Here is a 25504-nt window from a genome sequence, read left to right on the forward strand (position 1 = left end):
CCCACACATATTGCCCAGAAATGGCAACTTTAGTCACTCTTTTATATTCAGTCCAGTCATTTCAGTTGTGCCAGAGGGTATGTAGAATGCCAGCATGGCACCAGGGTGTTCAGAACGATTATAAAATAGGTACAGTGATATCTTCATTGATGGTACAGAGGCATATCACTATGGTTTTGGAATCAGATGAAGCCGAACCTTCAATAAAAAAACCCACCTGCTATTTTTACTAAATAAAGATGTAACTTTCAATGACAAGGAATGATTATGGAGTACCACAGGTTGCTTCTTCTGTTCTGGTCATGTACAAGACACAACCAGGTCTTGAGTTTACCTCTGTGCAAAGAAAGTCTACAGAAAGTCTAAAGGTCCTAACCCTCTTGTAAGTGCAGTCCTATGGGGTTCTCCTGAGAACAATAAAGTCTGTCCTTGTATAACCCTGTATTTCACAACACAGCTTAACCCTAATAAACCCTTGTACACAGCACAGTAAAAGTCAGCCTTCCACCCTGCAGACCCAGAAAGAGAAGAAGAGAGCCAGAGCAGGTCAAGCGTGCAGAGCAGGGTGAGCCTCTAAAGTGAAGCCAAAGGATGAGCTCTGTGTTTAGTGTGTCTGGGCACAGATCAGGGAGGAGAGGGGAGGAATCTGCAGCGTGTCTCACACAGGAAATGGCAGTACAGGAATACTGATGAACACTGGGAAAGAGAGAGTGAGAGAGAAGAGCGGGAGCAGAAGAGGAAGTATGGCAGAGCCACCAGCTGCGGAGGGTCACTGAGGAACCCTTTCAACCCAGGGCCCACAAAAACATCCCCAACTAAGTTCCACATCAGCAAACACAGCACGAAGCGAGATGTGCAGAGAGGGAGGAAGAGTGAGGGAGAAAGAGGGAGAACGGATGAAACACAAACAGTGTGCAAAAACCAATGTAAGCCAAGCTGAAAGAAGGAGAGGAAAAGGCCCGAGGGAGAAAAACGAAAGAACAAGCTGCTGAGAGTGTGAATATGAGAGACAAAAATGAGGGAACTGCACTCAAAAAACATTATAGCATTAAGGGAATTGAGTGTGAGGTATAATATTTTAACATTTACATTAATGCTTATGGAAGATGTTTTAATTTAAAGTGTACATAAATACACTAGCGTCAACGAAAGCAGATTGTGGTGTCCCCTCACATAACCTGCATTTAGTTGTGCATGAATACACCACAAATACTACATCCACCGACCAACTAGCATGCACATTCTGCACCTGCATGAGAGGAAATAACTCTCCATACCAGCAGGTGACAGTATTCATCATTCAAAAACAGACACCAGAATACCTAGGACTGTGAATATACAAACTGTTAACAAAGCGGTACTTGCCTTAATATCTCGCTCACCACAGACGGATTCGCTACATAGCTTCTTTAAATATGTCTGATTAGTTATTTATGTGCCCTCTTGGCTTCATCTTTTACATGCTTTCATCACTTCCATTTTTTTGTGCATTGGTTCGCTAAGCTGAACAGCCAATCAGAGTGATTTCTCTCACCGACGGGTCCAAAAATATGTCAGCCCCAGCAATATGTTTGCTGCTCAGCTGTTTTGACCTTCTTTCTAGACCTAAGTGAAGAACAAAGTTAAGCTTTTACACTGCATTTTCAAAATGTACAGTTCATCAGTACATGCATTCCCTGGGAATCAAATCTAGCAATGTGTCCAAATTCTGGATAGGCACCACAAACAAAAGAAAATATAATAAATTGTGCATTGAGAAAGTGCGGCCACATTTATTATTGTTCGACAAATTTTCACAGACTAAATACAGTATTTTCAGTAGGAATACACAGGATCAGGAATTATGTGGAGGGCAAAAGATTTCCCCATACAGATTTCACAGTGGGCTCAAGTAGATTCGCCATGTTAACCAACAGAAAATGTTTGGTTTGAAAGTGATTTTTCTGTGAGCTGTACACTATTAGACCTTTTTTTGCAAACAAAATTTAGCAGAAATCACTAACGTACCATACCTTGATTCTTCGGACTAATTGAACTAATTAAGAATGGTCAGATAACATTGCATGCATTGCATGATCTCACAGTAGCTAATAATCACTAGAGGATTCATACTAAGTACCAGCTGTGAGCGTGTGTTTGTGCGCTGGTAGGGATTTTAAAGTCCCTAGATGCGGTTCCTCAAGCATGATTCTCATAAATCTTGCCCTGGAGCTGCTAACTCAATCCACATGGGCCTTTATCTAAATAACTGCTGCTGTGAGGCCGATCAGGTTCCTGGTCTGGATGTGCACGTAATTTCACATAGTCCTTGCCACCAACCCTCACTCTCCTCTCTCTGAATGCGCATGCTAAGGGCTGCTGACCCATTGCAGTCCATGAAGTGAACCTGCTCTGTTCTTGCCACAAATCACAGCGATGGGGGTACACAGAGAAAGAAAAGATAAGAAATTCTCCCCCTGAGAGAAGCAGAAAACTGTTGGTTTAGACAAAAAATAAAGATACATTATACAACAATGTTCTTTTATTTGTAACTGTGCTGATAATCTACAGGAACAATCATGTAATTGTTTTAATGTGTTACACAAGAGGCTCAGGAAAGCAGACTTGCTCTGTGCCAGCTATGAGATTTATATCCTATATATAGATGAGACCAACTGCTTTGTCCATATTCTGGATGTTGTAATTCTGAACACGTGATTTCGGTTTACTCTGTGGACTTTAAAAGAGTTAACCATTTAGAGGGCAGCACTCTTAAATGTACATTTAGTAGTTCTTTTATTAGTGTTAGCATCTCTGTTTTTCATGTTTTTTTAAATACTGATTCCACAATGGCATTAGAATTGGGCTACTTGGGCATCTCTAGTCAGGATTTTGCATATCTGCAATGGCAGCAGTCAATATTCATTCACTACATTGTTTATTAAAACACCATGGGTCACTTTATTTTTAATATGGCGAGATACAGATGAACCTCTTTTGAAACTGGGCATAATTAAACATACCTTTGCATTTTCAATGCAGGGGCAGATGGCCCAGGCAGCACTAGCCTGAACGTCTGGACTGGGGTTCTTCAGCAAAGACCAAAGAAGACGTACACCGTCAAGACGATCGATTATCCTGAGAGAGAAGAACAACAACTTGTAACCTCTGGATACTGAGTGAGATGTTACATCAACCTGATTTATCACCCCCTCGTTACATAGTATACAATGCAATGTACATTGTAAGCTCATGACTTGTTTTCCAAACATGTTTATATGTCTGCTTTTCCCAGGATTCAGTTTGGCTTTTGCAGCAGACTATCCCTCCTGCTGTGATGATGAAAACATTCCAGTAGCAGATCAGAAACCCCTTGCTCATCTTCCAACAACTCCATTAAAACATGTTCACATCAGTCTGGCCGAGGCCTGACCCGTACAATGCTTTTAGGAGGTCCATGCAGATATTTATAGCAGACCGTGGACAAAAACACTTACATTCACACACACTTGCACGGAGCGCACCGTTTAACTCGGTTCCTGTCGGCGAGTCAGAGGAGGAAAAAACCCAGAGAAAGTACGTTTTCCAAGTCAAACATTCTCAGAGACAAGGCTTTCTATATTTCACTGCTTCTGAGTGAGGTTTACTTAGGAACAGGCTGTATTTCATGCTGTGGATATGATTCTACTAAAGGATGTAGTCAGGCTCTGGGAAGTCCAGGAAAATGACTCTTCAGTGCAGTCCGTTTGTCAGGTATAAATAACATGTAACCTGTTTCCCATGTGTGCATCAAGCGACAAGGCCGACATTCAATGCTGTCATAATCGCTAAACCACGCTGCAAAGAGGGGAACCAGTGAATGGAGGCCGGGCCGAGCACCGGTCAGAGCCATCTTAATGCCAAGCGTACCCCCCCCCAACCCCAACCTGATAATAAATCAGTTTGAGAAGCATGATAACAGGGAGAGACCCATGCTACCCTGAGAGGCCACTAAATCCTTCAGGAGCAGGACATAATCCTGTACTTAAACAGGTAAGATGCACTCAAGACTACAGTAGTAAGATGTATCTAGAAATCAGTCCCTGTACTGGTTTAACTGTAGAAGTTTGTGTGTTTGACAACAGCAATGGAAAATGTAGTTGCAATTGTTTAATGCCCATTAGATGTATAAAGACCTAATATTTCAATAAATCATTTTGAAAAGGTAATTAGTATGTTATCAAATTGACCAATAATTTTGAGTTCCAGATTTTTTTACCATGTTGAGGGCAGACCGTCATGACTTCCTTTTACTACTTTTAATTTCAGAAACAGGCCTGAACATGCTGTTCTGTGAAAGAAAACAATCATCAAATACGAGCTATGCTAATTGCTTTGTAGACTACTGTTTAATTCTCAAAATAAACCATCAACACAGAACGAAAAGGAATGAAAAAGCATTAAAAAGTACACCCTGTTATAAGGAAATGGGAACAAAAAGACAGGTACTAAATATAGATTCCATGAGAAAACAAGAACAACATGTTAAAGAGCTGTTACATAGAACTACAGGATTGAAGTTATTGGTCACTCAAATGAAATGAATGACCTTATTTCTTCAAAAACAAGCTTTATGGACTTTTACTAAACCACTGTGGTTGCTCACATCCATGAACGTATTAATCTTTCAGACAAAGGCTGTGTGAGCTTGGGTGCAGAAGAGAAGGGAACAAAATGCTCTTCATTTGTGTCCAGCATTAATTAAGAAGCGGACTGCAGTCTATAACAGTCTTGTAAAAGCAATGAGAGTCAGATGTGTTAAATATACAGAAAAACCAATAGTCAAATCCCTGTGAATGTGTCAATTACATGGCAGTTTTGTGCTCTGCATATATTAAAGACAATGATACTTGTTTTTCTGTTTATGTCACCACTAGGGCTGGGTATTGATACAGATTTCCAGACTCCATTCCTATTCACAAGCTCTTTGTTTTTGATTTTCATCCAATTTTATTCAATTATGTTTGAGTAGATTAAATTAGATTAATTTCAGATTTGACACAGATTCATTTGGGTTATTTCAGTTATAAAGTCCATTTTGCTTACATATGAAAGCAATTTTCCCTCTGCTTATGTCGTAAATTATACAGGGCTGTGTTTCAGACTGATTAATTCTGGAAACTCGTTTTTTTTTCTAACTATTCATTAACAGAACTAACTCGTAAGAGTCATTTGTTTCAGTAATCAGACTACACTGGTCACAATGGATGTTTTTTATTCACCAAAAAGTATTCATGAGTTATTTGTTAGCAAATTAGACTACACTGGTCACGTTGTTCATTTGTTTTTGCACTCAATACAGACTATAATCTAGTACAGTACAGTAAAGTGCAAGAGGTGAAAAGCTGAAAAAGACATTCCATGTACTCATCTGTGCTTATGCTCGCCTGCCTTTTTCTGTTTAGCAAGTCCAAATGGCAGTTGTCTGAAGTGCTTTGCAGTTTATTCAAACTGACCGCAATGAGACAATAAAAGGCCTCCACCCTGGCCGCAACTATGAGTCTCACAGCAGGTAGAGTAAACACAGATCTCTGAGCCCTGTAATTACAGTACCAGGGCTGAGGGCTCTTGTCCTGCATGTGTGGAGTATGGAGTCTGGCCCTGTTGGATCCGCCACAGAAGCGGTGAACATGGAATCTTTTACAGAGAACAAGAACAATGCCTTGTCATCCTAAACTAAGCCAATGGCAACAGTGAGAGGGATTACAGGGACAAGGTTGGACACTGTAAGCATTGTCAGCTGCTGGATTGTTTCTGGACAACTGTTTTGGATCCAGGTTAATTAGGTAATACAAAATCAGTAAAAACAGTCTTATATGAGCACAGAGAAAATGTATTACTAATACTAATACAGTACAGATTGTTATTATTTGGCTTGCAAAGGACAAATTTAAAAGTGCTGTAAAATAATGATAAATCTGAAGTAAGACTTACGGCATGTTCTCAGGGTCAGTGGCACAGGCTCCCACGGCCTTTGTGACGTTTACCAGAAGGGCCTGGTTGGTGCCGCTGAGTAACTTGACCAAAGGCTGGATACCACCGCTCTTGCGGATGGTGGCAAGATTTTCCGATATTTGGGCACATTCTCCCAGAGCTCCCACTACATTAACCAATACCTCTTCAGGTTGGTCTTTGAGCAGACCTACCAGAATTTCTAGTGCCCTATACTCCTGAAACCTGAGAGAGAGAGAAAAGGAGAGAGCAAGAAATTATTACTCTTATGCAAGTCAATGAAAAAATACTAGGACCTCCACACAAACATTTATGGTCCACTTCTTTTTTTTTTTTTTTTTTTTTTTTACCAAACTTGGGCACATTTCCTCTGTAAACTCACTCTTGCCTATAATTAAAAAAAACACAGCAGTTGAAAGCTGTATACATTTTTTTGTAATGAATAGTGAGTTTTTTCCCTGTATGTTTAAAATTTTGGGTTCAAAATGTGGTATCTGATGGGATAACTGGAAATCCATGGGAATTCCATGAAAGAGAGCAAGTTGTGTCAATATTGCTCTGAAGGACCTTTCTTCAATGGATACAAAAACATTAAAATGGTTTGTTTATAATTAGATGAAACATTTTTTTTTCATCATGTAATGGATTGTAAGAACATTAAGACTCAAAACCCTAAATAGCAACAGGAAGTATTCATAAGGGTTTTGGATATCTAGATGGAGAATAAATCCGGTGATCCTTTATTACCGCAACATTTCCCACGCTGCGCTCAATATGCATTTATATTCAATGACCACATTTTTGGTTTGGAGCAAGACAACAAGAGCTTTTGGTGCAATTCTGGCTTTGTTTTCCAAGTAGTGCTAAACTACAGTAAACATTTAAAAGGCATATAATGTGGTCGCAAAGCCAAAACGAATCTCTGATGAATGGTTAAGCTATATGGCTGTTTTTATTCACAGTTACGGTTTCTGGCTAAGCAGCCCTGAAGACCATTGAGTGTCCAAGGTCACTTGGCTTTGGTCAAAGTCAACCAAGTATTTTCTTGCAAGTAACCAAAATTAGCTCAGCATAAAAAGTCGGAAAAAAGGCCAGGCCTACACATAGCATGTAAAACAGAGATGCCATCAGCAAAGTGTTATCAGTATGCTACATTAAAGTTGTGGAGTAATTACATGTTACCTCTGATAAATGGACTGTGGGTGTTGTCAATTTTTGTAAAGCCAACACCAACCTGCCAAATAATCATGCCAAGAGAAACAACAAGAAACTGCACAGATCAGTTGCTTCCACAAAAAGAAGTTTAAAGAGTAGGTATGCGCCGTTTTACAGCTCCTAACGGCATCCTAAATGCTCCCATTGACTCTTTGACTAAGATTATTGAAGCACATTGTTATAGCTGTAAATAAAAATTAATTGATAAAGGATATTTGATGAGGGTAGATGAGAAAAGACTGCAAAAACTATTTTTAGAGCACTAAGTGACCAGTAAAACCCAAAACATTTGACCCTTTTGCTAAGATCCACAGTTAAAACATTCCTGACTTAGCAACTGTTGCCTTCTCTCATTTTCTCATACAAGCTTTTATACTCTTCTAATGTAGGTTTATGGAGATATAGTTTTAAATGCAATTTTAAACTAACGTTTTCAGTCCTGAATCATTTAAAATGATACTTTTCTCTTTTTAGTTTACTTGGAGAAGTGTTTGCCACCATTCTTTTTAGTTTTTAATCATTTTATTGCGTAATTTAGCAGTTTCTTTGAAGAAAACATTAGATAAAACTTCAGTTCATTTCTATGGGATGTATGGGATACAACAAAGGTTAGGATTGGATCACTATTATGGATCACTTTGATGTGGGAAGAGAGGTGAATTTATTTTATTTATTTTACACTGAAATCAAGTTTTCATTTAGCCAAAACATAACATTAAATGGATGGATGGATGGATGGATGGATGGCTAGATAGAAAATAAATAAATAAATGAATGCAAAAAATAGGTGCTGACATGGTCAAAACACATCATTGGATAGCATTAATTAAAAGTCACTGTTTCGGTCAATGATTTCAGCCCACCAAAACTACTTTGTCCTATTTTGAATATTTATCACTAGAAATTAGTACGTAATTAAGCCTTTAGTGAATTCTTAGCTGAAAGATCAAAGATAACTGTGATATTGAATTAAAAGCCCTATATAACTAAAAACTCCAGTGAATATCTCCCTTTGTGTATTAAGGTTATGAGCATAATCATTATAATATTTTTCTAGTTAAAATATAACAATTTTAATTTTATGCATCATTAATCAGGTAAATGGTTAACATATGCCTTTCCCAGCACATTTGTGGAGGCCTCACGTCCTCTCCAGTCACCACCACCTTCTAAAAGCCCCTTCGACCCAGCCATGAACCCCTCTTTTTAGTGGACTCAAGTGACCAGGCCTCTCATCATCCACACAAAGACATGCTGTCTGCTGCTGGCAACACCAGAACTCTCAGCTTGTGCGCTTTCAGCGGAGAATAATAAGGAGGAAAAGCACCTCAAAATTATGACCACTGTAAAATACATTCTGAAATGATTTTTGCCTTAAAATGCCAGGCCGTGAATGTTTCTGAAATGGCACACTGCACTTACACTGAGACCAGATGGATCGGGAAAACATTCCCTGGTAAATGATCACTGACCTAGTGCTCCCTTCCCTCAGCAGATTTAATTTGACATAAATGGTTGGTTGTTTTATTCCAATTGCTGTGTTCGACCTTGATACTTTATATGTTGTACAAAAAAAAATGGTAATAAAACCAGTTCTTTCTTCATGTCCAAGTATTCATTAAATATTCTGCCAGTAACACAGTGGTTATCTGTAAAGTTGACATCTCAAACTTTAAACCAGCCACCTGTGCAAGTGAACACAACACAATACAGACTATCATGAAAAAAAAACAAAAAACTGACCAATGGGAGAAGAGCGTAGCTCTTACATAGTTTGGCATAGTTTCTAGCACAAAATGAATCTTTATGTTCTGGATAAAGATAAGAGTTGATAAGAACTAATACACTGATAAAAGGACCTGAGGCCTCGTGTATAAAACTTTCTGTAGATTTCATCCTAAAAGTGTGCATACGCACAAAGGGTTTCAGATTTATAAAACCTTTATAAAACTCAATCAGCAGAAAATTGTATGTATGTGCATCTCCACCCTGTCTCCTCCCAGAAATAACCATAAATGGAGCTTACAACGGCTACTTTTACTATACATAATGTCATCTGCATATCATTTCCATATGCATATTACCATCCACGTAATACCATGTTTAACAATATAAAATACATTAAGAAAAAATAGACCTACTTATTTTTGGCATTGTAAATAATTGCCTAACTCATTGCTGATTAGTTTCATGAGGTTTATGGGTTTCATCTGGCAGAATACAGGTTTAAAAAACATATTTCAAAGATTTAGTTTATCTTCATTACATTGATTTTTTTTACCTAAAAATCTAAATTTCATTGTGTAGTCAATAGATTGTCACTGACAAATATATATTTAAAAAATAAAATGTGCGTATCTTAACGTTTCCTTCAAATTCTATATTTCAAATACTATGATTTTATTTTATTTTTTCAAAATACTGGAAAGACCATCAAAGGGTTGTCACTAGGTTATTGTCTGTCTGTGCATGACACCTGCGTGCAGCAGAGGTTGTCCAGTACTGTATCATCAGACCTATTCAAATCGGCCAATGGACTGTTCGGTCACTAAGCGAGTCCTTTGGTGTCTGTCATTATAACACTTATGTTGCTAAGCCATCTGCTTAGACGATGTCAAGTACACCTCAGTGATCATTATTCACACAAAAATATTTTCTCAGAACATGAGTTCTGCTATTTAGAACACAATTTAAAGTAGAATTATTATGCGCCAAGAAATCTTCGCTGTAGTTAAAACATTAAGACAGCATGCCACAGGAAAGTGTTCAAAAGCGGTACATCCAATACAAATCTAAATTCATATAATTTTTGTTTAACTTTTACGATAATAACTTGTGTATTTAATTTAAAATGTAATTTGAGTACTTAATTCCATTAAGATGGCAATATTTAATCTAAATGTGTATATCAAACAGAAAACAGAGTTTAAAATCATTCTGTTTACTTCATCACTTCGCTCACTCCAGTAAAAGAGATCACATGCAAGGTCTAGAGCAGGGGTCCTCAACTCTAGACCTCGAAATCCACTTTTCTGCAGAGATTAGCTCCAACTTGGATTAAACACACCTACTTGCAACTTTGTAGCAATCCTGGAGACCTTGATTAGCTTGTTCAGATGTGTTTGATTAGGGTTGGAGTTAAACTCTCCAGGAAAGTGGATCTCAAGGTCTAGGGTTTGAGGACCCCTGGTCTAGAGTGTCCGTAGGGTCCACACATATTTACGCCTAGTTTACTTTTTATAAATCCTGATATGTGCATGGAAAATTGCATAAGTTGTTTTTTTATAGTTGTGATGTGGAGTCAACTATTCTCTAGAATTATTTTTTAATAAATTATATTTTGTTATAGTTATTTTCAGTGTGAACAGGAGTTTCTACTTCAGTAGTGTTCACACACTTTGTTTACTGGCTTGTTTAATCTCTCTTTTAAGCATATATTTCAACAAGGCTTCTTCAGAGGTATTACCGTGGTCCCAATCTTAACAACTGAATGTTTTCACAGAGCATTACTTTTCTTATAGGACACTTATTTGGCTAATGGGATATTAAGTGAATTAAATGTGGCATGGGGCATCTGCCTCCAGTTTCAGCAAACTAAGCCTGATGTAAACGTAGGATGAGCTTTTGTCAGTTTTGACTTATGAGGTGAAGAGAGAGCGGCCATGCTGCTACTGGGCCATTTCAGACAGAAGCCTCCCTCTGAATTCCTCTTTCAATACTATTCTATTTGAAGCTGGTGTGGGGCCAGACAGCAGATCCTTCTACACATCCTAGTCTATAACAATCCCATAAAATAAAATAAAAAAAATGCTCTTATCATAAACAAAAAATGTAGATTTATCAGCTCCTTGGCTTTAAAGCTGTGAAAATAACACCTGATAATTTATAGACAGGTAATGGAGGAATTAAAGAATGCATTTTTGAGCCCTGTAAGAGTACATGTCCCCGAACGCACACTGCAAAGCAAAGTAATATGAGTAAATCACTTTTATATGAGAGTGCTTGTGTGACTGAATGGGCAAGCCAGATGATGATTCCAAGCTTTTTTTGTATTTATGGGGGAAAATGACTGGCTTAAAAGACATCAGCCGCCAGAAAAATTACACCAGGAAAGCCTCCAGGATGGTCATCATCTTCACTGAGCTAAGTGACGTTGGAATAAAGACCAGCGTGCTTTACATGACAAATGGTTTAAGAGTATTTCAACTTACACTCCTGAATATTACAGCACGACTGTTTCAGAGAAGCATTCCACATGTCCCACATCCCACTTGCCACTAATGGAGCAACGGCCTCGACTAACACATCACGGGTGTCTATAAAATCAACACTTTACTTCATCTTTTGTTAGTGGTATTGGTGAAAGAACAATTTGCATTCTTCTAGCAAAAAGTCATCATAAAAGATCAGAGCTCATTCACAGAGTTTATAAAAACTTTTGCTCTCTCTTCAAATAATCACTTCTGTAGCTGCACTCGGCACAGACTCGGATGGACAATGGTTGACAGCTTTGAGCCATGGAAAATCTGAGTGTTAGAAGTGAACAAATGAGACATCTCATAAAAACGAAGGCTGCGTTTGATTGCACATCCTCTGTCCTTCACCTTACCAGACTCCTTTTTACGAGCGGTGCACAATTTGACCAAATCTGGAGCCAATTATGCATCTCACATTGATTTGACTCCTCCTAGTCTAAATAAGCCACACTGAGATCAAGAGGTCTTTTGACTACACAATGCAATTTTGATTTTAAGGAATGTAATTAAGTTAAAGTAAATCTTTGTAATACGGTTCTTTTAAACCTGTATTCTGCAAGACACAACCCATAAACCTCATGAAACTAATCAGAAATTTCAAACTTCTAATTTATTTCTAACTGTGATAAATTATGTGAATTAATATACTGTTTAAAATATTTCTTCTACATATAATGAGTAATTACACTTGTTCTGAGAGGAACACAGTCATAATTATTTTTGAAAAACTAAATAAATGCTTGCGCAGAAGCTCTGTAGTTACTTGCACATACTTAGCTACATTTTCCAAGCTGATGGAACATTTCCAGATGGCTCCAGTCGTGGCAGCTAGTAACTGCTTGTTTTCAGCTTTGTTGAGCAACATGACCAGTGGCTTCAGTCCGTCGTACTGCCGCACCAAATCACGGGTATGTTTATCTTCTGCACACTAAGACAGGAATGAAGCCACACACACATACAGTACACAGATATAGGCAGCATGGAGATGTTCACCGCACTGATGATCAGAGCCAGGACTAAATTAGTATTTTCATTTCATTTTTACCTCAACCTCGCTCCTTTTGTACAGTGCCAAAGAAAATTGTAGTTGAGTGTGTATGGCCTTACCTTAAAGATAGCGCTGGCACAGTGCATTTGGAGCTCCTGGTTGTCACAGCTGAGGTTCTTCACCAGATCCTCAATCATGCCCTCGGTCTGTATAGCAATTCTGTAGCTCTTCTGCCAACACAAACATGCAGAATGACTCTCTACGCTGAACACCTACTGTAAAAACCACTCTGCCTTGCCAAACAACACTGCTTGCAGAGGCATAGCGCTTATTTCATCCTAGGGTTTCTTGCTTCTGGCCTCATATAGTCATTCACCTTCAAACTGGTCCTTTAAAAGAAACAATCTGCCAGTCATAAGTAAGGTTTCAGTCAAGTGTCCTTGTATAGAGTGGCTTTACATGTAGCATTTGCAGCTTGCATTATGTGTTTCACAATACTTGTGTATGTAAATACACTTTATAGTATTTAATGCTATTTATAATGCCATGCCATATAGATAATTGTTATAACAATAAATTTAGAATTAAAATTATACATAATGCTCAAAAGTTAGGGGTCTGTGAGATTTTTTTTTTAACCACACTAAGATTGATTTGATCAAAAACAGAAATATTGTAAAATATTATTTCAATTTAAAATAACATTTCTATTTTAATATACTTTAAGATGTAATGTATTACTGTGATGGCAAAGCTGAATTTCCAGCTGAAGAACTTCCAGTCTTCAGTGTCACACGAACCTCCAAAAATAATATGAATATGCTGATTTGGCGCTCAAGAAACTTTTCTTATTTTATTATTATAATTATATCATTAGATTATTTCTAACAGTTTGCGCTGGTTAATAGCTTTGTGGAGATCATGACTTTTTTGGGATTGTTTGATGAATAGAAAGCTCAAAAGAACAGAATTGATTTGAAACATTTTTAACATTATAAATATCTCTACTGTTGCTTCTGAATAATTTAACGTATCTTTGCTGAACAATAGTATTATTTCTTTCTTAAAACACAGTACTTCAGACTTTCTACTTTAAAATTGTATGTTTAATTCACTGTTTCTTGCCTTTTATATTTGTAATTATTTATGAGAATTACGAACCCGGCCTCATGAAAATGCATATAAATAGTATGCCAAATGCAAACAGAAATTCATGCTATTAATACACAGAAATTGACTTTGGCGTGCTTATGATACGCACAGGTTTGACGTGCATATAATACACAGTTTTTGCATGCGAATGATACGCAATTTGTTGGCGTGCATATGATACACCGTTTTCACATATGATACGCATCTACCCCACAACCATAATCCTACCCATTGCTTATCATATGCACGCCAAAGTCAATTTCTGCGTATGAATAGTACGCCAAACCAAAACATAACCTTGTGCTATTGATATGCACTTTCATGAGATCAGGTTGGATTTACTGGAAATTTATTAGGGAAAGTTGCTTCAAAGTGAATTCTACACTAAACATTTTCAGTGTAGCTACTAAAGAAAATTCAAATAAATATTTTAAGCATCTGCTTTAGGTTCAGCACATAAAGTAGTACTGTTTGTTTTGATAGGGTATTCAAAACATGTCTACATTTACATTTAGTCATTTTGCAGACGCTTTTATCCAAAGCGACTTACAACTGGGGACTACATTCATATTCTAAAAGTGGCTCATTCTAATAGATGAAGCAAACCTCAGAAGCGCACTCCTGCAAGGTTCCCACCACAGGGATGAGCATGTTCTTCTGTGACGACTTGAGCAACCGGGCGAGCAGAGGGATTCCCCCGGCCTGACGGATGGATTCCTTGTTCCTGGTGCTCTTGCTGCAGCTCCAAAGAGCCAGAGCCCCACAGCGCGCCACATCCGCATCCCTCTCCTGCTCCGCACTCAGAGACACACTGTCAGGCAAGCAGTCCAACAACTCCACCTGCCAGAAACAACTTCAGCTTTTCAAACACACTTTCCTGTGCTTGAATTTTGAAATACTGCAATAGATTTGTCACTCTGCTTCACATGATATTATTATTATTACATTACTATTCATTATTGTGCTTTTTTTTGCTTTCATTTCACTCCAAATTAAGGTAGGAGAGTCATGTCATGTGAAAACAAACGTGAATGTTTTATTAATAGGGTCATGGTGTACTTTATGACATCTTTAGTGCACTTCACAATCTCCTGCCCTGAAGCTGCCATTATTCATCTAAACATTCATCATCAGCCAAAGATTGGCTGTTACTTAAGACGGCTTGAAAATTCAGACTATTTTACATCAAAACCTACAAATGACCACATTATTCAAAGAGTACATTTTATGTTTCCCCTGCCGTCAAACCAGAAGGCTGCTCTAACACAGCATTACATGCGCATGCTGTTCAGAGGTGGTCTGGGTTTTTAAATGTAACTAATCTATGATAGCTAGCTACATTGAGAACGTCCGAGTCTGGCCCCGAGTAAATATACAGAGCAGAGTAACACGCAAGCCCTAATCATACAGAGTGTCACTCTGTCAATAAACACACATGCCAGGATGAGGGGGAGCACGACATTCAATCTGTTTTTACCTGCAATGTGCTCCCTTTGATGCTGGCATAGAAAATGATTGAGAGAAACAGTCTTGAAAGAGAGAGAGAGAGAGAGAGAGTCGAGACATAGACTGTGGTATACATATGTTCCTTCAACATATGCAAGTTTTTAATTATGGTCAACCTGTTTTGACAATCACAGGCAAGCACAGACTTCACATTTCTCACCAGTCTCTTGATGCCACCATACTGTCGGACCGTCCTGCGGGCCCGTCTGAACTTGGCCACATTGGCGATGGTCTCTGCAGCTAGGCATTTCAGCTCTTTGACAGGAGTGTCCAGAATGGACACCATGGTCTGTAAACCACCCAGATCAGCGATGGTTTGCCGAATCAGAGAGTTACAACTGATCTCCCTCAAGATCTTCAGAGAACCAATCTAACAGCAAGGAAGAGTAAAGTATCCATTTTTAAAATAACTACTTCATATATTGAATGCTGTTTCATGTTGAATTTGTTGAATATTGTAGAAATATAAACATTCCTCAGACTCAAATGTTGACCTCTGACCCAATCATTGGAGTCTGGATTGCACTTACATTACATCTGATGTCATCTGTGTCAAGCAGGTTGATGAGAACCTCCAGCCCCCCCACGTCTCTGATAGCTAGCTGACATGTCTCCTGGACCAGGTTAAAGTCTCTCAAAGTGCATAACACAATCACTGTGGCTGTCTGATTAGCCCCCTGTTCATACACACAAACACACATGCAGCAGTTGCATTAGCTGCTCCATCACAAGCCAAAGAACGATGAACAAAAACAGCTGTTGCTTTATACACTTCATTCATCTAAAGCATGTGAAATGACACACTGACATTACAATATGCCATTGTTATTTTATACAGTGTGAAGGCATGAGTATGAAGGCTGATGTACGCAGCCAGATTTTGCACCATATAATTCTCATATTTTTTTCATCAATGGCTTAATTTCTCCATGAACCCCTTTTTTCGACCCATTTGACTCACACCCCAAAATCATATTCCCTTCAAGTCTTATTTTGTTGACCACATGTTGTGTATAAGTGTTTGGTATTGTGACTATAAACAGGGGTGGGGAGAGATCCTTTGATACAGACTACTGCTGTGCTGCGGCCTGAAACCATAGACAATGACCTAAGTTAGCAATTAAAAGAAAACAAGGTCTAAAATGTTGGAGATGATAATGGATTGGCCTTGGGAAAAGCTCTGTTTTGACAGTTGCTATATACACACAGTGTTTTAGGCTGGTCGTTCCTCAGAAGTTGCCTACACAGTGATTACAACAAACCAAACATGTGGCATTTGTTGGGCCAAGTTCCTTAACAGATATGTATCGCAGACAACTGTGGTTTTGATATCATTCACGGCATGTCCTTTATCGCTGGAATGAAATAACAGAAGGGCGAACAGATAAATAAGCAGAGGATCCAGCAAAAATACTACACTATTAATCATCTTTAATGAAGAAATGATGGCTCTTTAGTGATTGCTTTTTGTTTAGGTCAAAACCACAGATCTAAGATCAGCTTTCCCCCAGAGAAAACACCAGAAACTTGACTTGCACTTGTGTTTTTAATGTGATGCCTTGTTTTTCTCCTTTTTTATGGAGCAACTCTTGTGAATGTGAACAAAGACAGGCTTTTCTCTCCAAGGCTGGGGTTGTGCTCAACGCAGTAGGTCCCAAAGAAGCATGTAAGCTGCTGTAATGCTGCTCGTGCAGCAGACCTTTGAAATGTGACACTCAAGTCCAAAACTGAATAAACACTCATTTCTTTTTCATAACACGAGCTACAGATAAGACCCAGTGACTAGGCCAGTCTTGCACGCTTGTTTATTAGACACATGGTACGTTCCAGTTTGCACCTATTTTATTCTCTGTTTTTTTTTTTTTTTTTTGTAGTAGTATAAGCAGAGCAAGTGGTCCCTTAAAAAAAGCAATACACTTTAGCATAAAGGAAATAATATACTTTAAAGAACATACTTAAGTGAGAACTAAATGTAAAGATTTCGGGCAGTTATTTGCAAGTTATTTGCAATTAAGGAATGCAGGAAAATAGAATGGAAGAATTAAAGAATGGCTAAGAGGACGGTAAAAGATTATAAGCAATTCTTTTCATAATTATGGCCAATAAGTAATAAATGGCTAATATTAAAATATATACAATTTTATCTAAATAAATCTACAAAATAAATAAAACACATAAAATCAATCCTCTTAAATGCTATATCAATGCTAAGGGAATTTAGGCATCAAAACAACATAATTTGAGATTTGCTAAAGGTTACATTGATCAGTGTTACTGAATTATTAGTATTTTCTAAGAATAACTTTAAGATTTAGATAATAGCAAAGGTAATCTAAATTATTCATTCAAACCTTTATTTAACCAAGATTAAAAAAAAAACTCATTGACTTTAAAAATCTATTTTGCAAGAGTGTCCCGGCAAGTGGCAGCAGCGTGGTACAAATACAAAGACAATAACAAGTAAATACAAAAACACACTTTCACTCATCATATTCAAACAACTATATATATATATATATATATATATATATATATGTCAACCTGGGTCCTAAATCAGCTTAAAACCCCTTATGTTTATTATTAATTAATAACAGTTATGGTGACTATGTATTGCACATCTCCATAATAAACAGAGTAGCAGCTAGTTGAATATTTTCTTGAAGAAGACAAAACAAGGAATGTGGATGTGAGAAGAGGAGAACATCAGATCAAAGAGAGGAAACACATTAGGAACAGAAGAAGAATGAAGGGTAGAGTTGAAAGAAAGGGGTGGGGAAATATGAAGAGACTAATAAGAGCAATGAAGGAGTCAGAGAAAGTGTTAAGAAGTGAGAAAAATAGTCATAGAGGCAGAGACAGAAAAACATAGAAGAAGAAGAAGTGAAAGTGAGAGAAAAAAAGGCACATGTGATCCGGAACTAGCAGTGAATCCACTGCACTCTCTGTCTTGCCATTCTCTCTGTCTCCAAACATTTGATGGGTTAGCACTGAACCTTGTAAAAACATGAAGCTATATTTAGGACAGATAACAGGGAAAAAGAAATCCAATATTCATATGCTTTCATTTTCTAGCAGCTTTGGTCTCAATGTGCTGTAGACATTCTTTACAAATGAGAAAACACTTGAAGGTCTTTTATTATGTCTCTGTCTCAAATCTAATGGGCCCTGACTCTCAGTCTGTGGTGTGAAGACAGATGCACACACAGATAAAAGCAGTGAACATGGATGACTGACAGGTTTATCATTTAAACCACTATACACCTTACTCACATTAATGTTAGAGTATGTGCCATCTCACCTCTCCCATGTGACTGAAGGGGTGTGCAAACTCATTTAGGGATGTTACTATACTTACTACTGTATATAAAGCAAATTCCAGGCGCGGAACCAAGGAACAAAAGAAAACAAAAACAAAATCACTCTGCTTAGATCTGCTTTTGATTGAAAAATTTATTTAGCTTTAATAAGGCTTAATCTATATTTTTATTTATAAATTACAATAGACCTACTTGAAAGCACTTTTTATTTAATTTGTATTTATTTACTTTGTTCTATTGTATTTATTTCTGCTATTACTTTATTTGTTATTTTTTTTTTTTTTTTACCAATTTCATATTATTTATTAAAATACTAATATATTAACTTTTTTTGTAGCAAGGCCAGTGAAAATTTAGGCAGGGCAAGTAATCATTGCAGGATGTAAACTATATTATTGGAAAGCTCTGTTAATAAAGTTGGATTCATTAAGATTTTTTTGATGGTTTTGAAGCATTTTAGAATAATTTCTGAAGGATCATGTGACAATGAACACTGGAGTAATGGCCGCTGAAATTTCTGAAAGGCTTGGCCATTACAGGAATAAATGATATTTTAAAATGCAAGTATAGCAAAATAATTTTAAAATATAATAATAATTTTGAATTGTAATAATATTTCACAATAATACTGTTTTACTGAATTTTTGATCAAATATATGCAGCCTTGGTGAGCATTAGAGACATTAAAAGACATTTCAAAAAGATTATAAAATGCTTATATGTACCATTTAGGTACTGACATTAAACATTTGGATACTAATATTGAATAATTTACATAATTTTGTCTATAATTTCTTCAAGGTACTAACATGTACCCTATAGGGGCAAATGAGTTACCAAGGTGCCACCCCAGTAGCAGCTTTAGTCACAGCTTATACCCAACTTTACCTGCATACATACAGTATACTCACATAAAGGGATAAATATAGTGAATTGCAGATATTAAGATATTAACATCAACATTAAGATTATAATTTTCTGTAAAGCTGCTTCAAAACAATATGAACTGTAAAAAGCACTATACAATTAAACTGACTTTACTCACTCGCAGATGTATCAGAAATAATCTCATGCACTATAAAATGGTGTCAATGTCTTTTAGGAATGTTTTCACTTACTCCATCTGGATGATAAGAATGATAGTGCTGCCCAGGTCTGCAGGTCTTATCTGACAGCTGTATTAAAACATCTTCAGAAAAAAAAGTTGGAAACAAAGCCTGATATTCATCTCTGATCAAGGTTAAAAAGACAAAAAAGCTTGTTGCATTGCTCTCTACTTGTTGAAAACATTTGTCTTCAATAAATAACCAAGTCCAGTGCTGTTTGAACTGTGCAGTGCTTGGGTGCGAGAACCTGTATAATATTATATTATATTAATTATATTACATTATTTTTATATTAATTTAAACAATTATCAAACAATCATATTCATTTAGTAACAAATATATGTTAGTGTAGGCTATATCTTTAGGAGTTTTAAAATTCATTATTTTCTTGTTGATCAACCAGTTCATATTTACAACTGCGTGTTTTCTGCGTAAAAATAAGGGTCATTTTGGCTTTGGTCTAAACAAAGAGCAGAAGGTGTTAGTGTGGTAGTTCTAAAATAGTTCATTGTTTTGTAATTAATGACTCACCCTCATGTCGTTCCAAACCCGTGAGACCTCCGTTCATCTTCGGAACACAGTATAAGATATTTTAGATTTAGTCCGAGAGCTTTCTGTCCCTCCATTGAGAATGTATGTACGGTATACTGTCCACGACCAAAAAGGTAATAAAAACATCTTCAAAGTAGTCCATGTGACATCAGAGGGTCCGTTAGAATTTTTTGAAGCATCGAAAATACATTTTGGTCAAAAAATATCAAAAACTACGACTTTATTCAGCATTGACTTCTCTCCCGGGTCTGTTAGGAGCGCGTTCACAACACTGCAGTTTAGTGATATCCGGGTGGCGAACGAATCACTCGATGTAAACGGATCTTCTTGAACCAGTTCACCAAATCGAACTGAATCGTTTGAAACGGTTCGCGTGAACAATAAGCATTAATCCACAAATGACTTAAGCTGTTAACTTTTTTTAACATGGCTGACACTCCCTCTGAGTTCAAATAAACCAATATCCCGGAGTAATTCATTTACTCAAACAGTACACTGACTGAACCGAGCCAGATAACGAACGAAACATTGACTCGTTCTCGAGTCAAGAACCGTTTCTGTCGGATGCGTCCGGTTCGAGAAACGAGGAGCTGATGATACTGCGAATGCGTGATTCAGACTGACACACAGCGAGTCTGAACCGAACTGGTTCTTTTGGTGATTGATTCTGAACTGATTCTGTGCTAATGTTATGAGCGCGGGTAAATCGAAGGCTTGAATCAAGGGCAATCATCGCCAATGAAGTCATTACGTCGAGCGCAAAAGAACTGGTGAACCGTTTTCGGCAACCGGTTTTATTGAATCAAACTGTCCGAAAGAACCGGTTCGCGGAGAAGAACAGAACTTCCCATCACTACCGGTGATCCGAAAACCGATGCAACCGGTTCTTGACTCGAGAACGAGTCAATGTTTCGTTCGTTATCTGGCTCGGTTCAGTCAGTGTACTGTTTGAGTAAATGAATTACTCCGGGATATTGGTTTATTTGAACTCAGAGGGAGTGTCAGCCATGTTAAAAAAAGTTAACAGCTTAAGTCATTTGTGGATTAATGCTTACTGTTGACGCGAACCGTTTCAAATGATTCAGTTCGATTTGGTGAACTGGTTCGAGAAGATCCGGTTACATCGAGTGATTCGTTCGCGAACCGGATATCACTAAACTGCAGTGTTGTGAACGCGCTCCTAACAGACCCGGGGATAGAAGTCAATGCTGAATAAAGTCGTAGTTTTTGATATTTTTGGACCAAAATGTATTTTCGATGCTTCAAAAAATTCTAACGGCCCCTCTGATGTCACATGGACTACTTTGAAGATGTTTTTATTACCTTTCTGGACGTGGACAGTATACCGTACATACATTCTCAATGGAGGGACAGAAAGCTCTCGGACTAAATCTAAAATATCTTATACTGTGTTCCGAAGATGAACGGAGGTCTCACGGGTTTGGAACGACATGAGGGTGAGTCATTAATGACATAATTTTGCTTTTTGGGTGAACTATCCCTTTAATGAAAATTGCAAATTCATTCTCTGCCAGCAGGTGGAGCTTTTCACCAGGAATATAGCAGTTTCCTTCGTAACTGCAGTAAACAAAGCAGCGCAGCACCTGACTTTGAAACTTGCAGCGATCATATTCAATCAATTAAATTGCCTTTTACAGTGTAAGCTATATCTCATTATACATGTAAATATACATTTACATGTATTTTTAGGTTTTTTTTCACTGAAGCACAACCTGAGTCTTTTCCTCCCATTTCTACCAGTGATCCTTGTTTCCTTGTCGCGTTACTCCCTGCGCAGATATCAATAGTTTCACTGGGCTGTAGGTTGTCAAGTTGAGGGGACAAATGGGTTGAAATTTCTATGCATTGATCGTGTGAGAAAGATCCTTTCATACAAGATCTGGCAACTGAACAACTTTGGAATTTGTTGTCCTGATTATTCATATAATGAGGTTTGGCCCATTCAAATTACAGAAGTTTTACTGGAAACTAATTTAGCAAACATAAAATACGCCCAGTGGGATTTTTTTAATAGAAATATAAAAAATGTGGGAGAAATATGGGAAAATATTTAAACAGGAAGATAGCGGGATAGAATGTTAAACTATGGGAGAATCCTGGGAAAAACGGGAGGGTTGACAGGTATGTTTACGGTTAGCTGTGTCGGTAATCCAACCACAGAGTGGCATGTTGTGCTCTCAGAAACAGGCTCAGCCATCACACTGAATCAGGTAAACTGGTTATCCTGTCGTCTCAGCCCTCCTAGCTGAACGATCGTGCCAGTGCCGGTTCCTTAAGAAAGTTCATTATTCTCACATGTTTTAAGTTGTGTCAGATCAAACATTAAAGTGATTTTAAGCCATTCAAGTGCAAGACAGCATGAAAGAGATCTCAATGCAGTATTAGCATGTTATGATAGATTGTTTCTGTTTCTAGTGGAGACTATGGGGACTGCTGCCAGCAGAACCAGTGTCTGAAGCACATGTGAACCAATCCCATTGGGCCACATAGCCCGCGATGTCACAGGAGGACTCCCAGAAGTATAAGAGGGTGCCTGCCAAACACGTCACCAATTTTTGTGGTCTTCAGTAGCTGTTTGTTTGACAGTGTATGTAAAGGCGTTATGGGTTATCGGATCCCGTGTATAGCACTATATTGGGTGGACGTGGGACGTGGATGTGGTTGGCAATAGTGAAGATAGTGTGAGCACTAAATCCTCCCAACCTAACTTCAGCCCCGCATACGGGTAAATACTGGGAGTAATGACGTGCACCATTAAGAGGCTTGATTTAGTCTGGTCACGTGAAAGGCAGAAGCTCGCCAGTGGCAGATTAGATGAGTGCTTTATGTTCATGACCTCCTCTCCCCAAGGAGTCTCCACTTTCTCCCCGACCTCCAAACGGAGTAAGTGAGATCGTGGGACAGTCCATTTTCGGCTCGGCTGCATCTTTTTCAGCATGCAGATTACGCTAATGTTGAGGGTGTGACTGATAGTGGATATGCAAAGATGCCCCCTGTAGAGTAGACACTCACAAGCTTTCACTCCCAGGGTGAGTCATCTTATTTAAGGACTCCTTCTCTGCCATCCAGACCACCTCGTGTCTGGATGGCAGGGCGTATGAACCTGCACACAATAGCTATGTTACTGCACCTCATCACAGACTTGGCTCTTCACGCCACTAAGCAGACTGCTGCTTCCATTGGGTGTGTGATGGCAGCAACTGTGACTACAGAGAGGCATTTGTGGTTAAATATCACGAGTATCAGAAGGAAGGAGAAAGCCTTTCTTCTAGATGCTCCACTGTCGCCTTCTGGGCTTTTCAGCACCTCTGCTAAGGTGGTGGGATCGAGAAGTTCAGGGCGATGAAGGGTTCAGACCACTGCCTTCAGGAAGCTTGTTCCCCTGCCGTCCCAAGTCTTCCTCTAAAAGCTGTGAGGATGCTGGTCTGTCTCGATGTGAGGATCATAGTCAGGATCAGAAGAGTAACTCCTCCCTCTAGGAGTCGGGCGCAGAGGTGGGTAAGCACTAAGAGGAAGAGAGCAGATCTCAGGAAGGTGTTGGATGAGAAGCGTTCTGGTTCTAAACCGTGCTCTGATTCTAACACTTCTTGATTCTTCCCCCCAAAGTTGATGAACTGTTCTGCATGCACCCTATTACAGTTCTTAATGGGCCAATAGGATTGGAGTTGTTTCACACGTGCTTCAGATACTGGTCCTGTTGGCAGCAGTGTAGAAACGTTATGTTTGAGAGCAGAGAAGCAGGTCCCAGGGACAGCACAAGCTATCACCATAAAAAAACCTATCCAGAGGAAAGAATACTTGAAATATTTAGCAAAAAAAAAAAAAAAAAAAAAAACGTGTAGAATGAGCCAGCATTCATAAATCCGGCCCATTGCAGACAGAGCTCACAAAATGAACAAATTCTCCTGAAAAGCAAATCACAGAAGCATGGGAAAACAGAGAAAGAAAGCAGAAAGGAAAAAAGGAGGAAAAGACAAACAGAGAGAATGGAAAAAAAAAGTGGCAGAATGATCAGAAGAACAAGGAGGTATTAGGAAAAGAGAACGTGAATGTTCATTCTGGCACGAGTGTTGTGTTTGATACACACATTAGAGTTAATTTATAGAGAAGCTGACTGAGGTCTGATCATTATCATTTATCCTCAATTAAGCAGCCAGCTCTCTAGAGAAAGATTAAGACAGCTATATAAATGATTTACACAGAGAGAAGCCATAGAGCCACAGAGCAGTGCCGCCGCCTCCTCTAGATTTAAGAGCAAAGAGGTATCAGATTTAATGGACAGTATTAACATGATGCATAACAGCACATCCACAGTGCATTTACGAGCACCTTCACTTGCACGTGTACACACACACTCAAAACCATTTGTGTGAAAATGGATGGAATGGGTACACTGCTGTAGATAACTGTAAGATTTAGTGAGTTTTTTTTATATATTTTTTTTTATATTAATACTTTCACCCACTATATATGTAACAAACTGATCAAAAGTGACAGTAAAGACATAAATAACAGAAAGAAATTTCAACTTCAAAAAAGTTATTTTAAATTGTATCAATATTTGACAACATTACCGTTTTAATATTATTGTAGTGTATGTCACATTGGTAAAGAGAGTAGAACCCGCTCTATGTAAAAGCTTTTATTAGAATACTGATTTGGCCATGCAACTTTTTAAACCTTTTTTTCAAAAAAATTATATTCATTTATATAGAGGTAAAGCTTTTTTTAAATGAAGCAAAGCTATATGTTTGACCCCACTTCATCACACAGGACTGAGATGTGGTGCACCAGCAGCTTGATCTGACAAGTTTATTTATATATAGTCACTTTGTCCAGTAGAGGGAGCAAGTCCTCATAACGGCCATGTGAGACAAGATGTGGACATTACTCTGGTTACAAATAACAACCGTTCTGTTCTGACAGGGATTTCAACTTCTGCCACTACGCAGATGGAAAAGTGTAGCTTTTGCAGATGATTTATTGTTGAAATTAATTTCATGCTAAAGGATTGTTTTAAATCATCTAAAGTCTTATTTGTCCACGTTATTTTTCTGAAATAGTATTTCTCAGGTTTGTAGTCTGCGAGAAACATTGAGCACTATGTAAGTGAGGCATGAGCTACTGCAGTGAGAGAGATCCAGATTTAGACAATTCCTGAGCAGACAGAGACACTCTGCAACCTTTCAGTCAAATTGAGTCAGTAATAAAAAATGTAGCTAATCACATTGGCGAAAATTGAAAAACACTTTTTCAGCATATAAGAGCATTAGGTCACTAGCAATTCACATACTTACAAGTGATTAACGAGAAGTAGAACGGGGTAATTGGGAGAAGGGAGAGTGTAAGAGAATGTTTCTATGCAACTTTGTTTGGCTGCCATGTTTCTCTAATTCAAGCTAAAGAGGCAGTTGGGCTGAA

At 38.1% G+C, this 25504-nt stretch overlaps 1 protein-coding gene across 2 annotated transcripts in view; it reads right to left on the reverse strand.

Annotated features, from left to right (window-relative positions):
• LOC109109095 (outer dynein arm-docking complex subunit 2-like) overlaps window positions 1–25504 on the reverse strand; it is a 54536-nt gene that overhangs the window by 9758 nt on the left and 19274 nt on the right. For both annotated transcript variants that reach the window (XM_042767599.1, XM_019122215.2), the window contains exons 11-17: window positions 15618–15764; window positions 15248–15457; window positions 14188–14421; window positions 12549–12659; window positions 12215–12369; window positions 5953–6195; window positions 3003–3117 (exon numbers count right to left, since the gene is read on the reverse strand). In XM_042767599.1, coding sequence (XP_042623533.1) covers window positions 3003–3117; window positions 5953–6195; window positions 12215–12369; window positions 12549–12659; window positions 14188–14421; window positions 15248–15457; window positions 15618–15764 — 1215 coding nt within the window. The remainder of the gene's footprint in view (window positions 1–3002; window positions 3118–5952; window positions 6196–12214; window positions 12370–12548; window positions 12660–14187; window positions 14422–15247; window positions 15458–15617; window positions 15765–25504) is intronic.

Source organism: Cyprinus carpio, chromosome A12, assembly GCF_018340385.1.
Source record: "Cyprinus carpio isolate SPL01 chromosome A12, ASM1834038v1, whole genome shotgun sequence".
Classification (NCBI taxonomy): Eukaryota; Metazoa; Chordata; class Actinopteri; order Cypriniformes; family Cyprinidae; genus Cyprinus; species Cyprinus carpio.